This window comes from Choloepus didactylus, chromosome 1 (assembly GCF_015220235.1).
Source record: "Choloepus didactylus isolate mChoDid1 chromosome 1, mChoDid1.pri, whole genome shotgun sequence".
Taxonomy (NCBI): domain Eukaryota; kingdom Metazoa; phylum Chordata; class Mammalia; order Pilosa; family Megalonychidae; genus Choloepus; species Choloepus didactylus.
Window position 1 is genome coordinate 242,619,914 of NC_051307.1, and position 23,938 is coordinate 242,643,851.

General features: G+C 45.5%; 1 protein-coding gene and 1 long non-coding RNA gene across 2 annotated transcripts in view; one reads left to right on the plus strand and one right to left on the minus strand.

Annotated features, from left to right (window-relative positions):
- Nucleotides 1-291: 291 nt before the first annotated feature.
- On the plus strand, nt 292-22,998 carry LOC119508734. Its single transcript, XR_005211573.1, has 3 exons — nt 292-398; nt 22,066-22,258; nt 22,417-22,998. It is a non-coding gene; the product is annotated as an uncharacterized LOC119508734 (long non-coding RNA).
- The window catches only part of MBD4 (methyl-CpG binding domain 4, DNA glycosylase), a 40,041-nt gene continuing 17,646 nt past the window's right edge, over nt 1,544-23,938 (minus strand). The window contains exons 3-9 of the mRNA XM_037802444.1: nt 22,157-22,342; nt 13,700-13,856; nt 11,040-11,236; nt 8,279-8,492; nt 5,502-5,661; nt 3,733-3,789; nt 1,544-2,062 (exon numbers count right to left, since the gene is read on the minus strand). Coding sequence (XP_037658372.1) covers nt 1,915-2,062; nt 3,733-3,789; nt 5,502-5,661; nt 8,279-8,492; nt 11,040-11,236; nt 13,700-13,856; nt 22,157-22,342 — 1,119 coding nt within the window. The 3' untranslated portion in view covers nt 1,544-1,914. The remainder of the gene's footprint in view (nt 2,063-3,732; nt 3,790-5,501; nt 5,662-8,278; nt 8,493-11,039; nt 11,237-13,699; nt 13,857-22,156; nt 22,343-23,938) is intronic.

Here is a 23,938-nt window from a genome sequence, read left to right on the forward strand (position 1 = left end):
TGAATAGTTCAAAGAAAAACCAAACGCGAGAGAATAATGTTACAGAAAATGCTGCTGTTTATCTGAGTCCTATTAGACATTAATATCTAGGAGAAATTCTGGAAATTTATCATATTTGTCCTTGGCATCGCGTAGAAAATGTGGCATTCTTTCTGAGCTTTCAAGACCTGGTGGCACATACACTTCCGCCAGCAGTTGAAGCCGCGTCTCTCGAGGGTAATCCAGCTTTCAGGCTATTTCCGCCAGCGTTTCGTCTGTCTCGAGAGGTGCCTTAAAGTGGCCAGGACGCAACAAAACAGGGACTTCCTAATGATTCATTCACGTGAATTTATATAGTAAATAGTAATGAATATGACAGCTTTTTGAACTGTACATCGAGAGATGACACCTTCCTGTGGGTATGTTATATTTTACAATAGTGGCTTTGTGGAACTGGTGACCCATAACATTCTTTTGAGTTTTGCCCGCTAACTACTTCTGAAATCGTACATTGAATGTTATTACTGTTATGTATATATGTTAAAGTTCACAATTAAAAAAATTTTTTTAAATAGTAATGAGAGTATAACAGCTAACATTCAATGGGCATTTACTAACCTCACAACAATTCTATGAGGTAGTTCTATTATTTTCCCCATTTTACATGTGTGAAAACTGAATTTGAGATTTGACTTCAAACTCCATACTTCTAACCACTAGGCTAAACTACTTGGTTTGCTTTTCTTTGCTTTTCTCTTTAATATTATTGTGAAAATCACATTTCAGGGCGAAAAAACTCCCCTTGATTCCACAATTTAAGCACAATACAGATGTCATTGGTGACCTTGACAAGATGGTTCCAGGGACGAGATGGGGGCAGAAGCTAAAGAGGATTGTGTTGATAACTGAATGAGAGGTGCGAGTGAAGAGAGTGTCACAACTCCCTCATGAAATGTTGGGTGTGCAGGGGTTTGAGGAGACCCAGAGAAGGAAGTAAAATGTCTTGTTCAAGGTCACACAGCTGGCAGGTGGTAGGGTTGGGGCTAGAACTCTGTGGTCTCTGTGTCAGCATCACACCTAGGGAATCCTCTTATCTCCCAGGGCTGTGGGAAGTCAGCTGGGATGTGGCATATGGAGGCGCTTTACTAATGACACCCTGTGTGATGCAAGTTAGAAAGTTAGAAAGGAGGAGGTCTTGATGGGTGGGTTAATCGGCAGGGAAGGGCTTGTGAACCAGACAGGATGCTTCCAATTTCCAAAGACCCAAGAGATTTGGAGGTAGTAACCCAAGCCTTTGAGGGGTGAGGAACACGCTTCCACTTCATTTCACAGAGGAGGACACAGGGGTACCCATTGCCTGCTGCTGACCTGTGGCCACTGAGATCCCAAAAGGACAGGCTGGAGAGCCCAGGCAGGCATCCCTGTCATTGTCCCAGGGAATGCGCCTGCTGTATTCCCCCAGGCTCAAGACCCCAGCTTTTTGAACCCCCACTCTGGCCACAGCTCCTGAGCAAGAAATCATATCAGCTCATTATTAAGCAACATGAGAAAAATTCCAATCTGGTTTATTTCAAAAGGACAAAGGGCAGGGAGGGAAACCCTCAAAAACTGCCCTTCTTTTCCTGTACACATCTACCCTCTGAAACCCTGGACAATTTTGGTCTGGAGGGAGCCAGCCTCTGGGAGCCTTCCCACTGAAACTGTTTGTTTTTGTCTGGCTCTTTGACATCCCACCCGCCCCCTGCCCCTGTCTATGGTTTGGGCTGCTAGCTGTTCTAGCCCAGAAGCCCCAGGATGTCTGGGTTCAGCAACCCCTGGTTTGCTCTAGTTGATGTAGTAGACCTTGGGGGCATCGTGATAGGCACAGGCCATGTATTTCATGTCCCTAATGGGCCACCAATAGTTGGAGTGGTAGGCAGCTGAGTAAATGTGGGGCTAGGGCTGGACACAGCTGAAGAGTGCCAGGCTCCTATCTATAGCCACAGTAGGTAGGTAGAGCTGCAGCTTGTCCAGGAGGTGGCCTGGCCAGAAGAAGTTGGGGTGGGTTCTCTGCCGACCACTGGGCCTCTTCTCCTTCAGCTTCCTGGAAAAGGAGAAGATGCAGGGAAGGTCATCACGGCAGGCCAGGCCAGGGCTGGGGCCCCTTCTCAGCAAAGCAAATCAATTATGACCAAAGTTGGGATTTAGCACTATGCTAAGTGCTTTAGCCTCTCAGCCCTGACAACAATTCCAAGTGATAGGTTCTGTTATCCTATTTATCTCATCAATCAGGAATCAGATGCCTAGAGAGGCTGAGTCAGTTCTCCAAGGTCACACAATGAGTAAGTGGCAGAGTGCAGGCTTGACCTCCAGTTGGCTGCCTCTGACAACCAAATTCTTAAGCATATACTGTGTATTCTCTAGAGGCCTTTTAAGGTGGTGTTCAGAGTTCAGCCTCTGGAGCCCCCATAACTGGGCTCAAATCCCCCTCTACCACTTAATACATGTGTGACTTTGAACAAGACATTTAACCTTTCTGTACCTCAGTTTTCTCTCCTATAAAATGGGGATGCTGACAGTAACTCACTTCATAGAGTCGTTGAGAGGATTCAAATGAATTAACACATGTAAAGCACTCAGCACCATGCCTGCCTGGCATTCAGTAAGTGTTGTTTTACTGTCTGTCAGTTCCTGGGAACTGTTGAACCCCAGACATTGTGCTAGGAGCTTCCAAAATAGAGTTATGTGTACCTTCAGGAGAGCATGCAGGCATGGGATAAACAGAGCCCACTTCCTTGGAGTATCATTTACTTGAATATGTAATGGGAGACAAGTCTTATTTTTATATTGAAATAAGCACAGACAGCTTAAGGTGGATATATAAGTGACCATCTTTGTTCTCAGGAACTGTACATGGAAGTATTAAGTGTTCAAGGAGCATGATGTATACCTACTCTCAAAGGTTTGCAAAATAGAGAAATAGATAGATTGAGGATGGATGGATGATGGATAGATAGACAGATAGAATAATACGGCAATTGTGGCAAAATACTAAAAGTTCATGGATCTGGGTATCTGGTGGGGGTGAGTATGTTGGAGTTCTCTGTGTGGGAGTTGTATTATTTTTGCAACTGTGCTGTAAGTTTGAAATTATTTCAAAATTAAATGTTTAAAATAAAAAATATATGAAAAAAGTACAGACATATCATGGAGTACAAGGCAAAATTTGCATGGATTTTTAAAATAGGAAGGAGATGTTGTAGAGACTTTGTTTTTATGGCTGCTTTGAACTACACTCCTGGATTCCTGGTCAGGGGGCAAGTCACTTCCAACATTCTCTGGTGCTGAAAGAGAAGGTTTTGAGCCTCATATGCTCTCATTTAATTCCAGTAGCTTCTCTGTGAAGTATGCATACACATCCCCATTTCGAAAGCTAAGGAAACTGATGTCCAGAGAGAAAAGCCTTGCACAAGGTCACAGAACCAGGCATCACATCCAGGTTTCCTGACACCTCGGCTAACACCTTCTCTGCCCCAAAAGAGGCTTTGTGGAGTCCTGATGGGATGTCTGTGACAAAAGTGCCCAGCCTCCCTTGCCCCAGTTTGCACCCAGGGCTCCCTCCTGCCGTGGCCTGGGCCAGCCTGTCTGGAGCCAGCTTCCCCAGTGGGCAGGGGAATATGCAATGCTCAATTCTTGAAGTCTAGACTGATCCTCCAAGGCTGGCCAGACTGCCCTCTGCCTCCCTCTCTCCGGAGTTAGATGGCTGCTACAAACCTGGTGAACTCTTCAAACTCCTTAAAGTATATTTTCTTGATTTTCTTTGGTGTTTTCCTAGTGGAGGAGAGAGGGGAATTTTGTTAAAAGGGGGGAAATCCAGGTTAATGGGGCCTTGGGGTATCACAGTTGGGGGCTGCAGGGCTGGGCCCCACTTTGAGTCTCAAACCAGAGCTCTGAAAGGACAGTCTCTTCTACCTGGGGTGGAGCCCCAACTCTGTCCCTCCATGCTCCACAGTGGGCATGGGTCATCCAGGCCTTGGCTCATAACCTGGCTGCCCAGGTGACTTTGGGTAAGTCACTTTCCCTTTCTGAGCCTTGGTTTTCTCATTTCCCAGAATAAAGAACTCCCAGGGTAGTTAGGAGGGTTGCTCAATAGTAGCTGCTGAATCCAAATCGTTTCGGGGCCTCTGACTCCTATGTCCCCAGCCAGAGCCTAAGTCAGCCTTGCAGACAAGGATGACAAAAATTAATCCCCGAACCCTGGGCCTGGCAGGCATCACTAATCAATCACAGCACTCTTTCCCACCAAGCCTGCATCAGGCCTCAGAGTCTTTCACAACACAGTCTAAGAAGCAAGATGAAGCCAGTGTCTATCCCTGCCCCAGAAGACTGCTCCTTACCCTTTATAGCTGGCTGTAGCCTAAGCATGGACAAAAACCCCTTTCCCAGTTTCCCATCTACTCCCTGGGTTCATGGCTCAGGAATTGGTGTCAGGGGCTAGAAGGTGGTCCCCCAGTGATCAGAAAGGGACCTTTAGGCTGCCACCCTGCCTGAGTCATGCTCAGGTCTTTGCAACCAGATTTGTGGACAGGCCCAGAATGTTCTGGACAGGACAGGTATTATATACTAACAACAACAACAATCATTGATTAAGTGCTAACTGTCTGCCAAATACTGTGCTAAGATAACTATGTGTGTTTCTCCTTTAATCCTCATTTGTGTGTTAGGCGCTGTTATGACCATTTTACAGATGAGAATGGTGAGGCTCAGGGAGTGAAGCAACTTGTCTATGTAATTTGTGGCCTGCCTGATTTCCCCTTGACTGTGCTGTGTCTTCTCCCAGCCAGTGGGCACACCCTACAGTGGGAAGCTGGCAGTGATGTGGAGTGCTGGGCCAGCCCTGTGCCTCTGGCTCAGGCATCCAGTCAGCTGGCCCCTCCTCCTGCCATGCTGGCCCCGCCCCCCTGCAGGGATGCCCCTTATTCTCTGCACCAGTCACCCACTGATGCTGGCTCATAATCTGCCCACAGCTCAAATCAGGATAGCTCAGGCTTTGGATCAACAAAGGAGGCCATTTTCTCAGAGAGGACTTGGTTGATCTGAGAGTCAAGGACAGACCCAGGGTGGAGACCTTTTCCCCTCCTAGGGGCTGCAAGCCCTCCTCTTGCCAGAGAGGGGGTGTGCCAGCCCAGGGGGCAGCAGGGCAGAGAGGGGGCTGCCCCAACTGTTCTCTCAGAGCTCCTGATACTGGGTATCCCCCGGTTTCTCTAAAAAAGTCTCTTCTTTTCATCTTTTCCAGAGATCTTGAGATCACCTAGGACTGTAGTCAGATGGGTAGCTGTCTGGGAGCTGAGGCGAGGAGGTCACAACCCTGAGGAATGTGTTAGGGGTGACACTTGGGGTTGATGAGTCAGTGGTGATAGTGAGGTTGGGAATTCCAGGTTAGGCTGCAGACCCTGGGTATATCAGCGTCCCACCCTGCAGCTGCACAGACAGCCATGGGGCCGCAGGCAAGTGATAGGGAAAAAGGGGTCCAAAGACTCAGCTTGTCAGTCTTCTTCACTGCAGCCTCGCCAAGCCCCTGGGACCTCAGCAGAGCCAGGTTTGGAGGGAAGATCTTGAAGTCGCAGTAGTAGCCTCCTGGCTGCCGGATCGGGCACACCTGATCTTTCTGGTAAATGATCTTGTCTCCCGGGTATAGCAGAGCTGTCAGCAGCAAGAGAAACATGGTCATTATTAGCCCAAGACCTTCTCCATCCCTCCTTGAGTCCAGGAGGCCCTGCTGGGGTGGGGTGGGGGTGGGGGTTAAGTTGGGAGCTTTTTTTTTTTTTAATAAATACACATTTTTATTTTATAAGATTTTTTCTCATACACATTCTAAAGTTTTTATTTTAAATGGTTGTCTATTCACAGGAAGTGGCAGAAATAGTCCTTTGAACCCTTCCTTTGCCCAGCTTCCTCCAAAGATGGCACTGTATGTAACTGTAGTACAATATCAAAACCGGGATGTTGGTGCTGGTACAGTGCTGTTTATTAGACCCCAGATGGGGGAGTCTTGTTTAGGACCAGGAAAGCAAAGTCCCTAAGGTCTGGAGGGAAGGTTCTGGCTCCCTGTGCTCTGTTAGGATGGAGTACATAGCCCTGCAGGGGGACTCCTGGTTGAGAGGAGGCTTTGCCCTGGTGACTTAGACTAGTATGATGGCAGCTTTATCCTTGTCTTCAAGTGGTCTCACAGATATCCTTGGGGGAGTGTGCTGGTTTTGATGTATTATGGCCCCCAAAATGCCATTATCTTTGATGCAGTCTTGTGGTGGCAGATGTATTAATGTTGATTAGGTTGGAACCTTTGGATTAGGTTGTTTCGATGGAGATATGACCCACCCAATTGTAGGTGATAACTCTGATTAGATAATTTCCATGGAGGTGTGGCCCCACCCATTCAGCCTGGGCCTTGATTAGTTCACTGGAGTCTTATAAAGGGGCTCACAAACAGAAGGACTTCAGAGTAGCTGTTAGTGACATCTTGGAGAGCAACTGAAAGAGACATTTTGGGGATGGCCATTGAAAGCAGACTTATGCTAGCCCAGAATTTGCCCTAGAGAAGCTAAGAGAGGACACAATGCCCCAAGAGCAACATTTTGAAGAAGACACAGGAGCTGAAATAGGAGCTGGAATACAACCTGGGATCAGCAGATGCCAGCCACATGCCCTCCCAGCTAACAGAGGTTTTCTGGACACCATTGACCATCCTCCAGTGAAGGTCCCTATTGTTGATGCCTTCATTTGGACACTTTATGGCCTTAAGACTGTACCTTTGTAACCAAATAAACCCCTTTTATAAAAGCCAATCCATTTCTGGTACTTTGCATAATGGCAGCATTAGCAAACTGGAACAGGGAGTTTTCTAAGAAATGCAGAACGCAGAAAAAATCCTGGGCCAGAGGAGCCTTCCTGCAACTATTGGGCAGCATTCTTCCACAGCTGATGGTACACGCAAATCTCGTGTTCTAGGAAAAGCGATGGAAGGCTATACCCTAGATCGTCAGCTTTGGTTATTTGGGGGGAAGCGGGGAGGAGAGGGAAGGAGGATTGGCATACATTTTTAAAAAGGTACACATGATATTTTAAAGTGCATTTAATATATATATATATATATATATATATATGATTTTTAAAGTATGACCTTTAAATGATTCCCTTTCCATAAAATTTTGGAAATGGAAAAGAAAAAGAGATTTGTGAAAGGATGGTCACCAAAATATCAATAGTGGTCAATGCAGGGTAGGGGGATTTTTATTTTTAATTTTCAAAAAATTTTAAATGAGCAAGTATTATCTATAAAATCAGGGGAGAAAAGCCACAATAAAAGTACAGTCACTGGATGGGGGTACATAAAATTCCAGCCCATAGCTTGAGTCCTGGAGTCTGGGCCCACCGAGCTCTAGTCTAGAACAGAGGCCTGGAAGTCACAGTGTGGGAGCCCCCTTGCCCGCAGAGCATCAGGTGTCAGTCACCAAGGCACCCAGCAGATAGCAGCCAAGGAGACAGTAAGAGATTGACTAGAGTCCAGTCCTGGACGTTGGGATTATTCGTTTAGGCTCAACCTCAGAGCTCCCTCACCCAGAATTCCTGCCCTTGGAAGCTTCTGGCTCTAGAATCCCAGCTCACCAAGCTCAGAGCTCCAGAACCCAGACCCCTGAAATCTCAGTTGGGGAACCCACACCTCCAGGCTTTGTGTTCTAGAAAGTCTAACTGACAGCAAAATTGGCCTGACTCATCCTCCCCTCCCCTCTCTCAATGTCTCCACCACTGGCCACGGGAGCTTAGTTGAGTGCATGTTGGTGGGGGGAGAACAAACCTCAGGCAGATGCCCCCTTGACCCAGCTCTGGTCCTCTTAGCATCTGTTATGGATTGAATCCTGCCCTCCCACAGACGTGCTTAAGTCCTAATCCTGGTCCTGGGAGTATGAACCCATTTGCAAATAGATCTTTGAAGATGTTATTAGTAAAGGTGAGGCCAAACTGAATCAAGAAGGGTCCTAATCCAATATGACTGGAGCCTTTAGAAAGCTGAGGAAATTTAGACACAGAGTAGTAGTGAGTAGGAGTCAGAAGGAGACGGCCGGCCATGTAACTGAGGCAGAGACTGAGTTACAGATTGCTGGCAAGAGACAGAGGCACCATGATCCTGTCCTCAACTTGATTTTGGGTGTTTAGCCTTCAAAACTGTCAGAGCACAAATGCTGATTGTTTCCGCCAACTAGCCTGTGGTGTCTGTTATAGCAGCCCTGGCAAACTAAGATGTTCTCCAGGGCAGCTGTACCTTTCATGAGGATGTCCTCTGTCAGTGGGAGGCCGTAGGACTCACAGAGCTTCCAGCACTGCAGGTAGACCAGAAAGGTCTCCCTGCGGGACTCGTCGATCAGCTCGGCCATCTCTCCGCAGATGGTGGACGGGAGGCAGTGCTGGTCAAACTGCTTATTTCCACTGCGTACCAGGCGGCACCGTTCTGTGTACTGGATGGAGGGGATCGTCATCTGCAAGCAGATGAGGGAGGCCCGTCTTTCACTTTGCCATCTCTCTTTCCTTCCGGGTGGAAGGCAAATGCAATGCCACACCTGGCCCTCCTCACAAGGCCCGCATGGGGGGCAACACAAGAACACACGTGGGGGTGGAGCTGCAGTACAGGGGCTGTGGTCAGTGACTCAGGAGAAGATGGCTGATGGCCAAAGTTAGCCCCAAGGGCCCTCAACTGGTTCTGAGAGTGCAGCCCCCTCCACTAATGTGCATAACAATATAATATATACAGTAAAGGACAGTACACACGCCCTAGAGGCATCCTATTGAAAACCTAAATTCAAGCGTTTGGCTGCATGGGAATTTAACTTAGGTGCTGCCATCTGTGACCTTGAAGTGGAAGCCAAATGCGAAGGATGGCAGAGCAAGGGAGAAGGAGCCCAGATCCCTGGGGATTGTGTAGCCACAATTGGCTGCCTTTTGATTTATTTATTTTAAACAAGGGAAAATGATCTATCTTGTTTAAGCTTCTAATGCCAGATTCAGCAAAGTAAGGCCCACAAATCTGGCCCATCACATGTTTTTACGAATAAAGTTTTACTGGAACCCAGCCATGCTCATTTGGTTATGTATTGCCTATGGCTGTGTTCTGGTTAGCTAATGCAGTCATTTTCCAAAACACCACAAATGGATTGGCTTCTGTAAAAGGGGGTTTATTTGGTTACACAGTTACAGTCTTAAGGCCATAAAGTGTCCAACGTAACACATCAACAATTGGGTACCTTCACTGGAGGATGGCCAATGGTGTCCAGAAAACCTCTGGGAAGGCACATGCTGGCATCTGCTTGCTCCCAGGTGGCGTTTCAAAATGGCATTCTCCAAAATGTCTGCATCAGTTTCCAATGGCAGTCTTCAAAATGTCTGTCTCAGCTACAGCTACCTGTGAGCTCCTTCTGTCTGAGCTTTAATAGAGCCCCAGTGAACTAATCAAGGCCCACCCTAAATGGGTGGGGCCACGCCTCCATGGAAATATCTCATCAGAGTTATCACCTACAGTTGGGTGGGTCACATCTCCATGGAAACACTCAATCAAAGAATTCCAATCTAATCAACACTAATATGTCTGCCCCCACAAGATTACTTCAAAGAATATGGCTTTTTCTGGGGGATATAATATATACAAACCAGCACAGGCTGTTTTTGTGCTCTAAGGGTAGAGTTGCATAGGTGAGACACAGACTGTAAAGCCTGCAGAGGCAAAAATATTTACTATCTGGCCCTTTACTCAAAAAATATGATGACCCCTGCTCTAACGTGAAGTTTTCTTGTCATGCAGTTGAATCAAATCTTAGTTGATATAGGACTTATCAACACCTGACATTTTATTGTATATATATTTATTATGTATTTACACATATTCTTATTATATTTTATATACATATATGTTTATATATTATATATTTGGATATAAGGTATTGTCTATGTCCATGACTGTCAGCTCTCGAGGACAGGGACTGTACTGTTTGCTACAGCACCTGGAAGGGTACCTGGTACATCATAAGCTCTCGATAAATATTTATTGAATGAATTAATTCAAGCAACCCATTCTTCCTCCCTTCTTTCCTTTGTCATGTTTTTCTGGAGTGATTGCTCAGTGCCAGGCGCTTGGATTTCAGCTGTAAGAGTGTGCAAAGTAATAAAGAATGGGGGAGGGGAACTTGATGCTTTCAGAAACATCTTATTTAATCTTCACAAAAACCCTGTGTGCCAGTTTGGATGTACTGTGTCCCCCAAAATGCTATGTTCTTTGATGCATTCTTGTGGGGACAGACGTGTTGATTAGGTTGGAACCTGCTGATTGAGTGTTTCCATGGAGATGTGACCAATCCAACTGTGAGTGACACCTTTGATTAGGGGGTGACCTCTTGATTGAATGTTTCCATGAAGATATGGACCCTGCCCATTCAGGGTGGGTCTTGATTCAATCACTGGAGTCATAAAAAGAGCTCACAAATAGAAGGACCTCAGAGCAGCTGCAGCTGAGATAGACATTTTAGAGACGGCCATTGAAAATAAACATTGCTACTCCAGAGTTTGCCTGGGAGAAACTAAGAGAATACCCCCTGACGCCTAGAGAGAAATGTCCTGGGAGAACACCATTTTGAAACGCAACCTGGGAGCAACTAGACGCCAGCCACATGCGTTCCCAGCTAACAGAGGTTTTCCAGATGCCATTGGCCTTCCTTCAGTGATGGTACTCTATGGTTGATGTCTTTGTTTGGACACTTTTATGGCCCTAGGACTATAACTTTGTAACCAAATGAACCCCCTTTATAAAAGCCAATCCATTTCTGGTATTTTGTGTGATGGCAGCATTAGCAAACCGGAACACCCTGCAAGGTAGGTATTATTATATAGATGACGGAATGGGGGTTCAGAAGGTAAAGAATGCCCCCCTCCTAATTCCCACAGCTAGAAGAGGGTGCAGCAGGATTGGAACCCAAGCCTGTCCTGTCCCCAAGCCTGTGCCTTCCCTCGGCCAATGGCGAGGTTGGAAAGGGGGTTACCTTGTACTGCCGCCTCCTCTCACGGTACCGCTTGCCAACGTCCTCCATCTCCTCCAGGGTCATGGGCCGCGCCTCCTGCTGGGTGTCGACCACGGGCACGGTCAGCAAGTCCATCTTGGGAGGCTGCAGGGCTGAGTTCACCTTCTGCTTCTTAGACAAACTCTGTGGGGAAGCTTTGTCTTTGGCCAAGCTGTAATCTGGGGTTGGAGGGAAGAGACAAAAGCAGGAAGGACTAAGAGGGGTGCCCAGGCCTGGACTCGGTCAAGAATGTAACCAGTGTTCATCATGCAGGCGCCAGGCTGTTCTGTTCCTAATTTCCCACATGTCCAGTCAGCTCTACATCCCTTCTCTCCATCTCCACTGCAGCCTTCCTTGTCCAGGCCACCTCTTGTCCCACTTTGCACCATTACCCCAACTTCCTCCTTCCATCCTCATCCTCTATAATCCTGTTTCCACCAAATGGCAAATAAGATCTTTACGAAATATAAATCCAAGCACCTCATTCCTCTGCTTAAAACTCTCTACTGGCTTCTCATGGCACATGAGTTCTTTCCTTGGCATACAAGCCCCTGCAGGACCTGGCCTCAACCTACTTTCCCCCTGATCCCATCTCCTTCCACTCACTCCTCATTCACTCCACCTACCCACTGTGTCTTCTCTGTCCCAGAAGACTTTCCCATCTCAGGGCCTTTCCTTCGAAGCCCCACCTGCCCACAGTGCCCCTCCTCCAGATTGTCCCATCGCTAGATGAGAGCTCCCATGTCCTCGCTAGCCACGACCTCATTGCTCTTTTCTTTTGTCTACAAGGCATTAACTGCTATTGGATATTATCTTATTTAACCAAGTACACATACTCATCAAAGGCAGGGACTTTCTCTTGCTCATTCACAGCTGCCCTCCCGGTTCCTAGAAGTGTGCCTGGCACATAGTATGTGCTCAATAAATATCCAAATGAATGAAAGAATCCTACTGCCCCATGATTCAGGCTGTCATTATCTCAGTCAAGCTGAAATCAAATCCTGGCCCTGCCACCTTCCAATTTTGACATTAGGGGCAAGTGGCTCAACCTCACTGAGCGTCACCTTCCTCCATGGTAAAGTGTGAATAGTAACTCTGATCTCTGAGGGACTTGAGAAGATAAACTGCAGGTAAAGCTACGGCCCACAGGGGGCACTACCCAGTGGGAAAAGCCTTTGCTGTTCTGAGCCACACGCTCAAACTCTTGACACTGCCCCTTTGGGCAGAGCAAGAGTCACCTGAATCCACCCACCCTACCCACTGCCACACTCCAGGGGAAAAGGAACTCAGTGATGACACAGAAACATGACTGCTCAAGCAAATACCAGCTGTTTGATTTCAAGTCTATCAGGAAATAATAAGCCCCAAATACCTTTCCTGCAAATATGCATCATGGCACCCTGCAGAATTCGCCAAATGACTGGTAGCAAACTACAGAGATAATGATGAGCTTTGGTAATTTATAATGAAAAGGCAAAAGGAGCATCAGCAGGAAAATACAGCTAACTGGAGGCCACCCTGAGAATGCACTGGAAACAAAGGGGGGAGTGTACTGGATGAACGCTGGGGATTACTATTATGGGGTGGCAACATGTGCAGGAGGTGACTGTGGGGTGGTCGGTTTCCCTTGGAGGGGGAGCCAGAGGAGGGGCAAACTTGGAGAGGGGCAGAGACCCTGTCTGGGAGGTGACAGTGCCTCTGTGGGGCAGCTTATTGCAATGAGGTTGGAAATGTGGGTGCTGCAAGCAATGCTCCCCCTGGAGAGCTGGAAGAGAAGAATGGATGCTCTGAGGGAGCGGACTGTGGCCATCAAATGAACCAAGCATCAGTTTGGGGCAGCCACTGCTCCCTTTAGGGAAGCAAAGGAGCCAAATACATAAGATTAAATTCCTGGCAACCTAGTGGGGGCAGAGCAAATTTTTACTGCATTTACAAAAAGGAAAATGATATTTGGGGGGGGGGGCACTCATGTTGAGGAATAAACTTATAACCAGAGGTACAGCTGGTCCAAGAGCTACAGCTGGTCCATTTCCAATTTGCTTTTGTGCTTCCTCTGGGCACATGTGGCCCCACAAGTGTACCACCTGACAACTGGAGCTTGAGCTGGATTTCCCATCCTACTTGCCCCTTCAGGGAGGAGATTTTGTGCAGTGCACAACCTATATAACTGTTCACAGCAGCCCTGCTAAAACCCTTGGTAACAGAATACCAATATAGACTTCCCAGTAAACTCTGAACATGTGCTAATTATGGTTTCTGAATAAGAAATTTTGGTTAACTTCTCAATAACATGTATATTAACAGTAAGAAGGCCTTAGACCCACATACAAATGAAAGTGTCTGGAAAGACTAGCCATTTGGATCAGTCTAGCAGGTGGGCTCTGGTGGGCTGAAACTACCCTTTGAGAATCCTCCTTTAAGAACCAGGGCTGGGCCTCATTCATCTTGGAACTGCACAAAGTGGTAGCTGAGTGCCCAAGAGAATGTTTAACTCCTGAGCTGATAGCTGGGCCTGGAAATGCCAGAGCCTTGGCAACCCCAACAGTAAGCCTGAGTGTGTGACACTCAGGAAGTGAGTGTTGAGAGGAGAGGCCAGGGTGCCTCCATGTTCCCTCAGAATGGGGAAGTGGGGGAGGACATACACTCGCTTCTGGATCGGAGGGTGCTCCTCTGCACAGCCAGAGACCACTGCTTGTAGGTGTTGGCCAGGATCTCCGTGGTGATGCTGTTGTACTTCCCCAGCGAGCTGAGGTAGATCACTATATCCTCCACCTCCTGGTTGGTCAAAGGGACTCCGACCTGAGGACAGAAGAGAGGCCCCAAGGTCGGGAAGCTCCAATCCAAATGCCCGCCAGCCTGGCCACATCCATCCTCCCCTCCCAACTCACACCCAGTGTCCCTGCTCAGAGCCCCTTCCATTCCCCAAACACACCCTGCACTGTCCCGCCTTCTGCCTCTGCTTAGGCAGTTCTCTTTCTGCCTGAAAAACTCCTATCCCTCCTTCAAAGCCCACTCCAGCTATGTCCCCATCTTTATAGAATTGGTTACTTCTTCTGCTGGCCTCCCATCCAGCTCCCATCTGCTTTGTACCAGTGTCAGTGATGGCATTTACCATGCTGGATTTCAACAGTGATTTCACATGTCTATCATCCTTGCCCATGAGGAACATACAAGCCTCTCTAAACTGAAGTAAAATAGGATCAGATATACTATACAAGTTACTCTTTTAGTACAGTGAGAACAGTAAGCAACTTTTGAGGGATATAATGCTAGAGGAGTATATTAGGGTTCTCTAGGGAAACAGAATCAGTGGGAGATATCTATAAATATGATTTATAAAAGTGTCTCACGCAACTGTGGGTATGCACAAGTCCAAATTCCGTAGGGCAGGCAGCAAACTGGCAACCCCAATGAAGATGTTCGATGAACTCCTCAGGCAGCAAACTAGCAAATTTGACAAACATATTCAATGAACTCCTCAGGAAACGAACTGGCAACTTTGACAAACTCCTCAGGAAATGCTTTGCTGGTCAGTCGAAGAAGAAGTGAAGGTCCTCTATCTGTCTCACTTAACAGTCTTCAACTGATTGGATTAAAACCAGCTGACTGAATTCTCGCTTTTGGAAGACACACCCTTCATTGACGTCATTAGTCACAGCTGCAGCCAATTGACTGATGATTTAATAAACTAGCCTTCTGGTTTATTAACCAGCCACAAACATCCTGTCAGCAATTGTTAGGCCAGTGCTTGCTTGACCAGACACCTGGGTACCATCACCTGGCCAAGCTGACACATGAACCTAACCATCACAAGGAGTATAATGCTTGCCAATGACATTGAATACTAAAGAAAAAAAGGTTTTAAAGGAAATGTAATTTTGTCCTTAGCTTCTTTAGATAGCAGTCATTGCTCACTGAACTTTCCTTAAAAAAGATCAGAACTCTCCTTGGGCTAACAGATTTAATATTGTACTATTTTTTTATAATAAATTTTATTTTGAAATAAGTTCAATCTTACAGGAAAAGTTGCAAAAACAGTACAAACCCCATACATGGATCTTCATCATATCCCAAACCCCCTCCCCTGATACCCCGATCCATTACCTTTAAGAGCCTGTCACACCACCATCTCTTTCTTTCCCTCCCTCTCTCTCCCTCCCTCTCTCTCCCTCCCTCCCTAACACCCATCATCTATTGCTCTGTTCTCTGAACATATGAGAGCAAGCTGCACATATCTTTGAACAAACAATATAATTCACATATACCTTTCCCATCGACAAGAACATTATTTTATGCAATGTCATTAAGCGCAGCTAAGAAGTTCAAGAAATTCAACATTGATATAAAGCTTATATTCTATGTTTCCTTTTTTTTTTTTTTTCTTGTGTCCCATCTGTGTCCCTTTGAGCCTCCTCTCAAAGATCCCATCCAGGATCATCCTTGGCATTTAGACTGTCTTTTTTTTTTTTTTTTCAATTGTGGAAAGATATATATAGCCTAAATCTTCCTATTCCACCCCTCCCTACATTCCATTAGTGGGATTAATCACATTCACAATGTTGCAATGCTATCACCTTCCCACCATCCATTACTAGAGATTTCCCCTCACCCTAAACAGAAACCCTACACTCATTTCTTATTAACTTCCCATTGCCCCTTCCCCCACTTCTTGGAACCCCTACTCTACTTTTCATCTCTTTGATCATATTCTCTGATACTTTCTTTGTGTTTACCATGGGGCTTAAATTTAACATCTTAAATCTATAACAATTTTGTTTTTCTTTGATACCAACTTAACTTCAATAGGACATGTAAACTTCAATAGGACATGTGTTCCTATATTCCTGCATTCCCCCACCTTTATGTAGTTCTTGTCAAAAATTACATATTTTACATTGAGTTGATAACCACTGATTTATCATTACAGTTTATGTATTTTAGATCCTGTAGGAAGTAAATAGTAGAGTTATAAATCAACAATACAATTCACAATAAATGTGATCTGTATTGGAAATCTTTATTTCTTCACATGGTTTCAGTCAATTGTTTAGTGTCCCTTCCTTTCAGCCTGCTTAGGACTGATCTACTGGTGATGAAGTTTCTCAGCTTTTGATTATCCGGGAATGTTTTCATCTCCCCCTCATTTTTATCCTTCAGGTGTTTGTGAATTCTCCAAGTCTCTGATGGTTATTGACTTCTATTTGTATTCCATTGTGGTCAGAGAATGTGCTTTGAACAAATTCATTTTTTTTTATTTTTTATTTTATTGAGACTTGTTTTTATGTCCCCGCATACAGTCCATTCTGGAGAAAGATCCGTGATCACTAGTGAAGAATGTGTGTCCCAGTGACCTGGGATGTAATAGTCTATATATGTCTGTTGAAATCTCTATATCTCTTTCTCATTTTTTTGTTTCTCTGTCGGTAGGGCTCTCTTTAGTATCTGAAGTAGGGCAGGTCTTTTATTGGCAAACTCTCTCAGCATTTGTTTGTCTGTGAAAAATTTAAGCTCTCCCTCAAATTTGAAGGAGAGTTTTGCTGGACAAAGTATTCTTGGTTGGAAATTTTTCTCTCTCAGAATTTTAAATATGTCATGCCACTGCCTTCTCGCCTCCATGGTGGCCGCTGAGTAGTCACTACTTAGTCTTATGTTGTTTCCTTTGCATGTGGTGAATTGCTTTTCTCTTATTGCTTTCAGAACTTGCTCCTTCTCTTCAGTATTTGACAGTCTGATCAGAATATGTCTTGGAGTGGGTTTATTTGGATTTATTCTATTTGGAGTTCGCTGGGCATTTATGCTTTGTGTATTTATATTGTGTAGAAGGTTTGGGAAGTTTTCCCCAACAATTTCTTTGAATACTCTTTCTAGACCTTTACCCTTCTCTTCCCCTTCTGGGACACCAATGAGTCTTAAATTTGGACATTTTATTTTATCTATCATATCCCTGAAATCCATTTCGATTTTTTCAATTTTTTTCCCCATTCTTTCTTTTGTTCTTTCATTTTCTGTTCTGTGATCCTCGAGGAGGCTGAGTTGTTGTTCAGCCTCTTCTAATCTTGTATTATGAGTATCTGGAGTCTTTTTAATTTGGTCTACAGTTTCTTTAATTTCCAAAAGATCTTCTGTTTTTTTTATTTACTCTTGCAATATCTTTTATGCTCTTCTGGGGTCTTCTTTATGTCTTTTATATTCTGTGCCATGCTCTTCTTCAAGTCCTTTATATCCCGTGCCATGCTCTCATTGCCTGTCTGTAGTTTTTTGATTAATTGGGCCAAGTATTGTGTGTCTACTGATCTTTTGATTTGATTGTTTGGGTTCGGGTTCTCCATGTTGTCTGGTTTTATCATATGCTTTAAGATTTTCTGTTGTTTTTGGCCTCTTGGCATTTGCTTTACTTGATCTTTAATTTGTTAGAATTGCAGCTTGGTGACATACACTTTCTCTAACCAGCAGATGGCGTCTGTGAGTCACTTATTCCCCTCAAGTCAGTTCTCCCCAGCTTTGTGGTGTGTGGGATCTGATTCTTTTGGGGTCCAATTGGTGCACTTAATTTGGGTGTGTTGTCAGTGCCGTCTGCCCTCAATGAAGGGCATGTGCCTGAGCAGTTAGGGAGGAAGGGCATGTTTAACAATCAAACCTCCCAGGTGTTCCCGGAGATTTAAGGCTGTTCTCTGCCACTGACACAAAAGTCCTTGATATTGGCATAGGTTCCCTGGGATTTCCGAGCAGTTTCCCTCTCCCTGCTGTGCTTTTCCAGGACCTCTGTTGTGGGGGGGTGGCCGTGCCACGTCACAAGTGAGCGCTGGCCTCCAGGGAAGCCCTGGGCCGCCGGGCTGTGTAGGGGCGTTCCCAGCCCACTTCAAAGATGGTTGAATGGGATGCGTTAACTTCCCCCTTTCAGCACAGCTCTGCCCTCCCAGCTCCGGGACAATCAGCTGTGGGTGTATTCAAGGCCACTGTCCACGGCCGATATTGTGTCGTGTGAGTGGTGCTGCGGGAAAGACTCCTTGTCAGGCTGGGTTTCTCGGCTGGGCTCTGTGCTGTGTGTTCGGCCCCGGGCAGGAGTAGCCCCACCTGCTGGGGAGACTGCTGCAAGTCATGCGTTTTTTTTTTTTTCCTCTCCTTTTGGCTCCCCTTTGCTCCCCTGGACCCAAGACAATCAGCAGTGGGTGTGGGAAGGGGTATCCTCCACCCCAGACACTGAGGCGTTAGTCCAGACCACTCTCGTCTTACCTGCAGCTGTTCCCAGGCTGCTGCTTTTTTTTTTTTTTAAATGCCAACCCACTGTTTCCCCACACCGCAGTGTGGCCAAGGGACTCAGCCAACTCACTCACTCATTTCAGAATGCAGACTCCTGGTTTCACCAAACACATTTTCCCTGTGGCTTTAGCAAATCTTGTCCGGCTGGTGCTACTCTGGAAGTGGTGTTCTGGGTCACTTTCTGTTTTTTTATCTAATGTTTTCCACAGAGGTGATTTTTGCTCTGTCTCACCTAGCCACCATCTTAGGTCAAATCCTGTACTGTTTTTTATTATGGTGATTAAAGGCCCTTTATCTTTTTGTTATTTTAAATACTTTGGAATGTTTTTCAGGTAATTACATGTCATAAACAATAGCATGAAATCTGGTGATGATTTAAAACTGTAAAAGACGCAGCAGTCAGTTTCCTAAAGTTTTTTCCAAGGTGTCTTGTATTCAAAATCAATAAAGGCTTAATTCATCTAGACCAGAAGGTTGGTACATTTTTCTTCTATAAAGGGCCAGAGAGTAAATATTTTAGGCTTTGTGGGCCATACAATCTCTGTCATAACTATTCAACTACTCTGCAATTGGGTATGAAAGCACTGTTGGTATGTGAATGAATGAACATGGCCATGTTCCAGTAAAACTTTATGTTTAGGTTTGCTGAAGCTACCAGAATGCAATATACCAGAGTGGATTGGTTTTTTCAATGGAAATTTATTAGGTTACAAATTTGCAGTTCTAAGGTCATGAAAATGACCAAACTGAGGCATCAAGAGGTAGATATTTTCTCTGAGGAAAGGCTGCTGGCATCTGGGGTTCCTCTGTCACATGGGAAGGCACATGGCGATGTCTGCTGCTCCTTTTCTCCCAGCTTCTGGTTTCAAAAATGGCTCGCTCTCTCTCCAAAATGTCTCTGGGCATTTTCTCTCTAAGCATCTCTGAGTTCTCTCAGTTTCATCTGTCTTTTATCCTCTCATAGAAGACTCCAGCAAGGGGATTAAGACCCACCTTGAATGGGTTGGGTCACATCTCCATGTAAACAAACTAATCAAAAGGTCCAACTCAACAATAAGTCTGTACCCACAAGATTGGATTAAAAGGACCTGGCTTTTCTGGGGTTACATAATGGATTCAAACAAGCACACTCCACCCTCTGGACCCTAAAAAGACATGTTCTTTCCATATGCAAAATACATCAATTCCATCACAATATCACAAAACCTTAAATCATTTCAGTAACAATAAATAAGTACAAAGTTTTATCAAAATCAGTTACAGGTGTGGTTTGTCCTCAGGCAAATTTCCCCTCTGGCTTTGGACCTGTGAAATTTAGAACAAGTTATCTGCTTCCAATATACAAAGGAGGGACAATCATAGGATAAATGTTCCCATTGGAGAAATTGAAAGGAAAACAGGAGTCAAAGTTCCCAAATAGGTCCAAAAACCTGCAGGGCAAACTCCATTAGATTTCAAAGTCTGAGAATCATATACAGAATGACATTTTATCCTTGGGGCTTGAGAGAGTGGGAGTCCCACCCTCTCCAAGGGCTTACACTGCGGCCCTGCTCTCTCCAAGCACTGGGGTGAGGTTTCGCTTTGGGAAGACCACCATGTTCTCGGCTCTACCCTCTTCAAGCATCGGGGCAGCACCTGTACCCTCTGCCATCTCCGGGGGACAGGCTCACCCCTCTCCGAACAGTGGAGTGTTAGCCAGGCTCTCCCCAACCCCCGGAGAATGTGCTCTCTGAAACCTGGGGCAGCAACACTTTCCTGAACAAAGGGGCAGAAGGCCTGCCCTCTGGGAACTCCAGGGAAAACTCTATTCACCTGCACAGGTGGGTCTGCGCCCCTGGCCCGAGGTTTCTTGGCTCCAGACCTTAGCTTCTACAGTTCTGCCTTTGAAATCATTTTTCCTTCAATCTGTCCCTTTTCTGTACCTTTTAGTCCTGGCAGTAGTTCTGTTTATACAGATCTCGCAAAAAACTTGTTGATTTAGCATGCAGCATGCGGGCATCCCAGCCATCAGACAGGAGGACTTTCCACAAATCCTTTCTGGATAACTCCATCTCCAAGCCTGTCCTGCCCTTATATGGCTGACTGGTTCTTCCATGTTCTGTTAAATCTTCACATGGGGCTTCTGGGATCTCACTTTCTGGAAGCCTAGAATTTTCTAGACCATCAGTTTCCAGTTTCTTTGTACCCAAGAGTTCAGTTCTCAGCTTATCCTTTTTCCTCTTGCATTTTACTATACGCTGCAAGAAGGAGCCTGGCTGCACTTTCCACATTTAATTTGGAAATATCTTCAGCTAAGTATCCCAGCTCATTGCTTTTAAATTCTCCTTTCTATCCAATACCAGTACTCAATTTTGCCAAATTCTCTGCCACTTTAAAACAAGGATTGCCTTTCTTCCAGTTTGGCAATGACACATTGATCATTTCTAAGTTCTCATTGGAAGTACCTTTAGCATCCCTATTTCTACCAACAGCCTCTTCAAAGCAATCTAGGTATTTTCTATCAAGCATATCATAATTCTTCCAGAATCTTCCCCTTATCCATTTATAGAGCTGTTTCAGCATTTTTGGTATTTGCAAATTTCAGTATCTCACTTCTCTGGTATCACAGTCTGTTTCAGTTTGCTAAAATTACCAGAACACAATATACCAGAAATGGGTTGTTGTTTTTTTTCCTATGGAAATTTATTAGCTTACAAATTTACAGTTCTAAGGTCATGAAAATGTCCATGCTAAGGCAACAAGAGGAGGATACCTTCTCTCAGGAAAGGCTGCTTGCATCTGGGGTTCCTCTGTCACATCAGAAGGCACATAGCGATGTCTGCTGCTCCTTCTCTCCTGGCTTCTGGTTTCAAAAATGACTATCTCTCCAAAATGTCTCCGGGCATTTTTTCTCTAAGAATCTCTGAGCTCTCTCAGTTTCATCTGTCTTTTATCCTCTAATTGAGGACTCCAGCAAGGGGATTAAGATCCACCTTGATTGGGCTGGGTCACATCTCCGTGGAGACAACATAATTAAAAGGTCCTACCCAACACTAAGTCTGCACCCACAAGATTGGATTAAAAGGACATGGCTTTTCTGGGGTACATAACAGATTCAAACCAGCACACTTTATTTACAAAAACAGGAGGCAGCCAGATTTCACTCATGGGCTATAGTTGCAGACCCATGATAGACCAATAGAATTTTCTGTGATGATGGAAATATTCTACATCTGCATGGTTTGAATAGAGTAGCCACTAGCCACATGTGCCTATTGAGCACTTCAAATGTGGCTGGTGAGGATTTTTAATTTGATTATTATAATTAATGTTAATTTTTAAATAACCAATGAAAATGTGGTCTGTGGACCAGTGGCATCCATATCACCTGGAAGCTTGCAAGAAATACAGCATCGGGCCCTATGCAGATGTACTGACTCCGAAGCTTCATCTTAACAAGACTCCCAGGTGAAAGATATGCATATGACAGATGGAGAACCTCTAGAGGGTTCTAGAGGCAAGACCGAAGGCCCAGCTCTTTCTGTGCTCAGTTCTGGGGACTGATGGGCAAGAGACAGTGATTCCCCAGGCAGGGCAATGGCTATGGGGTCTGCTCTGTAGACTCAACAACTCAGGTAGGGCCTCTCAAAGTCAGACTGGAGCAGGGGTGAGTTTAGGGGTCTGATTTGGTCACAGGTCAAGCCACGTTTTCTAGTCTGGCTTTCCAAATAATAAGGCTGATCATTTGAGCTCCATGTCTACTTTTCAGATGATCCAGAACCTGGGCCAGGGGCTGGAGAGGGAGCTCATCTCCATTCTCCCCACCGATGTCCAGCATGGGAGTCGTGAGCAACACTTACTGCCTTTAGAGCCGTGATGAACTCCTCCCTGCTGATCTTCTGGTTCTCCCCTCGGTCCGCCTTGCTGAACATCTCCAGGATCTTGATCTTGCGGCTGCGCAGGTAGGCGTACATGGCTGCCAGGGCAGGGGGCTTGGGCAGTCGGAGCTGGGGCACTATGAGACGGGAGGTTCGGGAGCCTTTTTTCTAAAAGAGGCAGAGTGAGTGGGGCAGAGAGTGGAGAGTTCAGGGGATACAGGCCAATGGAATGTGATCCCCAGAGTTAGAGAGAAATGGAAGAGGCACCCCTAAACAGACAGCAAGATGGAGCACAGAGAGCACTGGGGTCGGGCAACTGCGTCCTGCCACTGGACGGCTGGAAGACTTTGCTTCTCCGGGCTTAGTTGTCTCATCTGCAATGAGAGGCTGGGACAACATGAAAACTGAAATTGCATTTTCCACATCTCTCCTGTCAGACAAGACATTTGCCTTCAGTATCTATAATCCCGCTGGTCTCTGGGTGCGTCCAAACTTACACACCCCTGTTTGGAGCCAGGTGGGGCACCCCACTGTTCCCAGCCTTAGCTCATGCTGCAAGTCCTGCCTGAAAAACCTTTCCTTCTCTCTCTACCTATCCAAATCCTACTCCTCTTCCAAGTCCAGGTTAAAAAGACATTTATAAGAATACTGCCTGACCCTGACAGTTTATAAGGGCCCTTGCGCTCCCTAGCTTTTTGCTCCTCTGTGCCCCTGTAGTGTTTGGTGTTCACCTCTGTTAGTGGCCTGTAGCCAACTGTAGCATCATTAATTCTTTATGTGTCTGTTTCCCCCACTAGCATGTGAGCACCTTGAGAGCAAGTCTGTGAGTAACTGCCAATAAATAAACATTGCTGTGAATTAGGTATGAGGTATTACTTTCTTCTTTTACAAATGAAACAGGGTCAGAGAGTTGAAGTGACTTGCCCAAGGTCACACAGCAGGTACATGGCAGAGCTGGGTTAAGCCCACTAATTATTCATAGATGCTGTGCTGCTGGCAGGAAAGGGTATGTTAGACCATGAAATTTGGGTTTTGACTATTGTTATGGATTGAATCATGTTCTCCACAAAAGACATGTTCAAGTCCTAACCCGTGGTCCTGTGGGTGTGAACCCATTTGTAAATAGGATCCTTGAAGATGTTATTAGTTAAGGTGAGGCCAAATTGAATCAAAGTGGGCCTTAATCCAATATGAAAGAAGTCCTTATTAGCACAGGGAAGTAGTAGGAGTAATAGGAAACAGAAGGAGACAGAAAGCCATGTGACAGAGGCAGAGACTGAATTTTGGGCTGCCAGCAAGCCACCACCACAATGCTATAGACTTCAGAGAAAGCATGGCCTGTTAATACTTCAATTTGACTCCTGCCTCCAAAACTGTGAGAAAATAAATTCCTGTTGTTTAAGCCACCCAATTGGTGGTACTTTTTATAGCAGCCCTGGCTATGACCCAGTCTCAGGAAGTCTCAGTTTCAGACGTCTCATATTATCACTTCCACCCTACTCTATTTGTTAGAAGCGAGTGACTACATACTGTCCACAAGGGGAGGGAAATTTAGGTTCCATCTTATAAGGGAGGAAAGTTGAAGAATTTGGAGGCATATTTTAAAAAACTCTGGGGATCACATTCCATTGGCCATGCTGCTATAAGACAACTATGATAACACCAAAGACTGAGCCTGAAGTTTCTGCACCAACCCAAATGACATCGGTGAGACTGCAATGAAAATAAAAAATGGCAAACATTTATTGAGTACCCACTCTATAC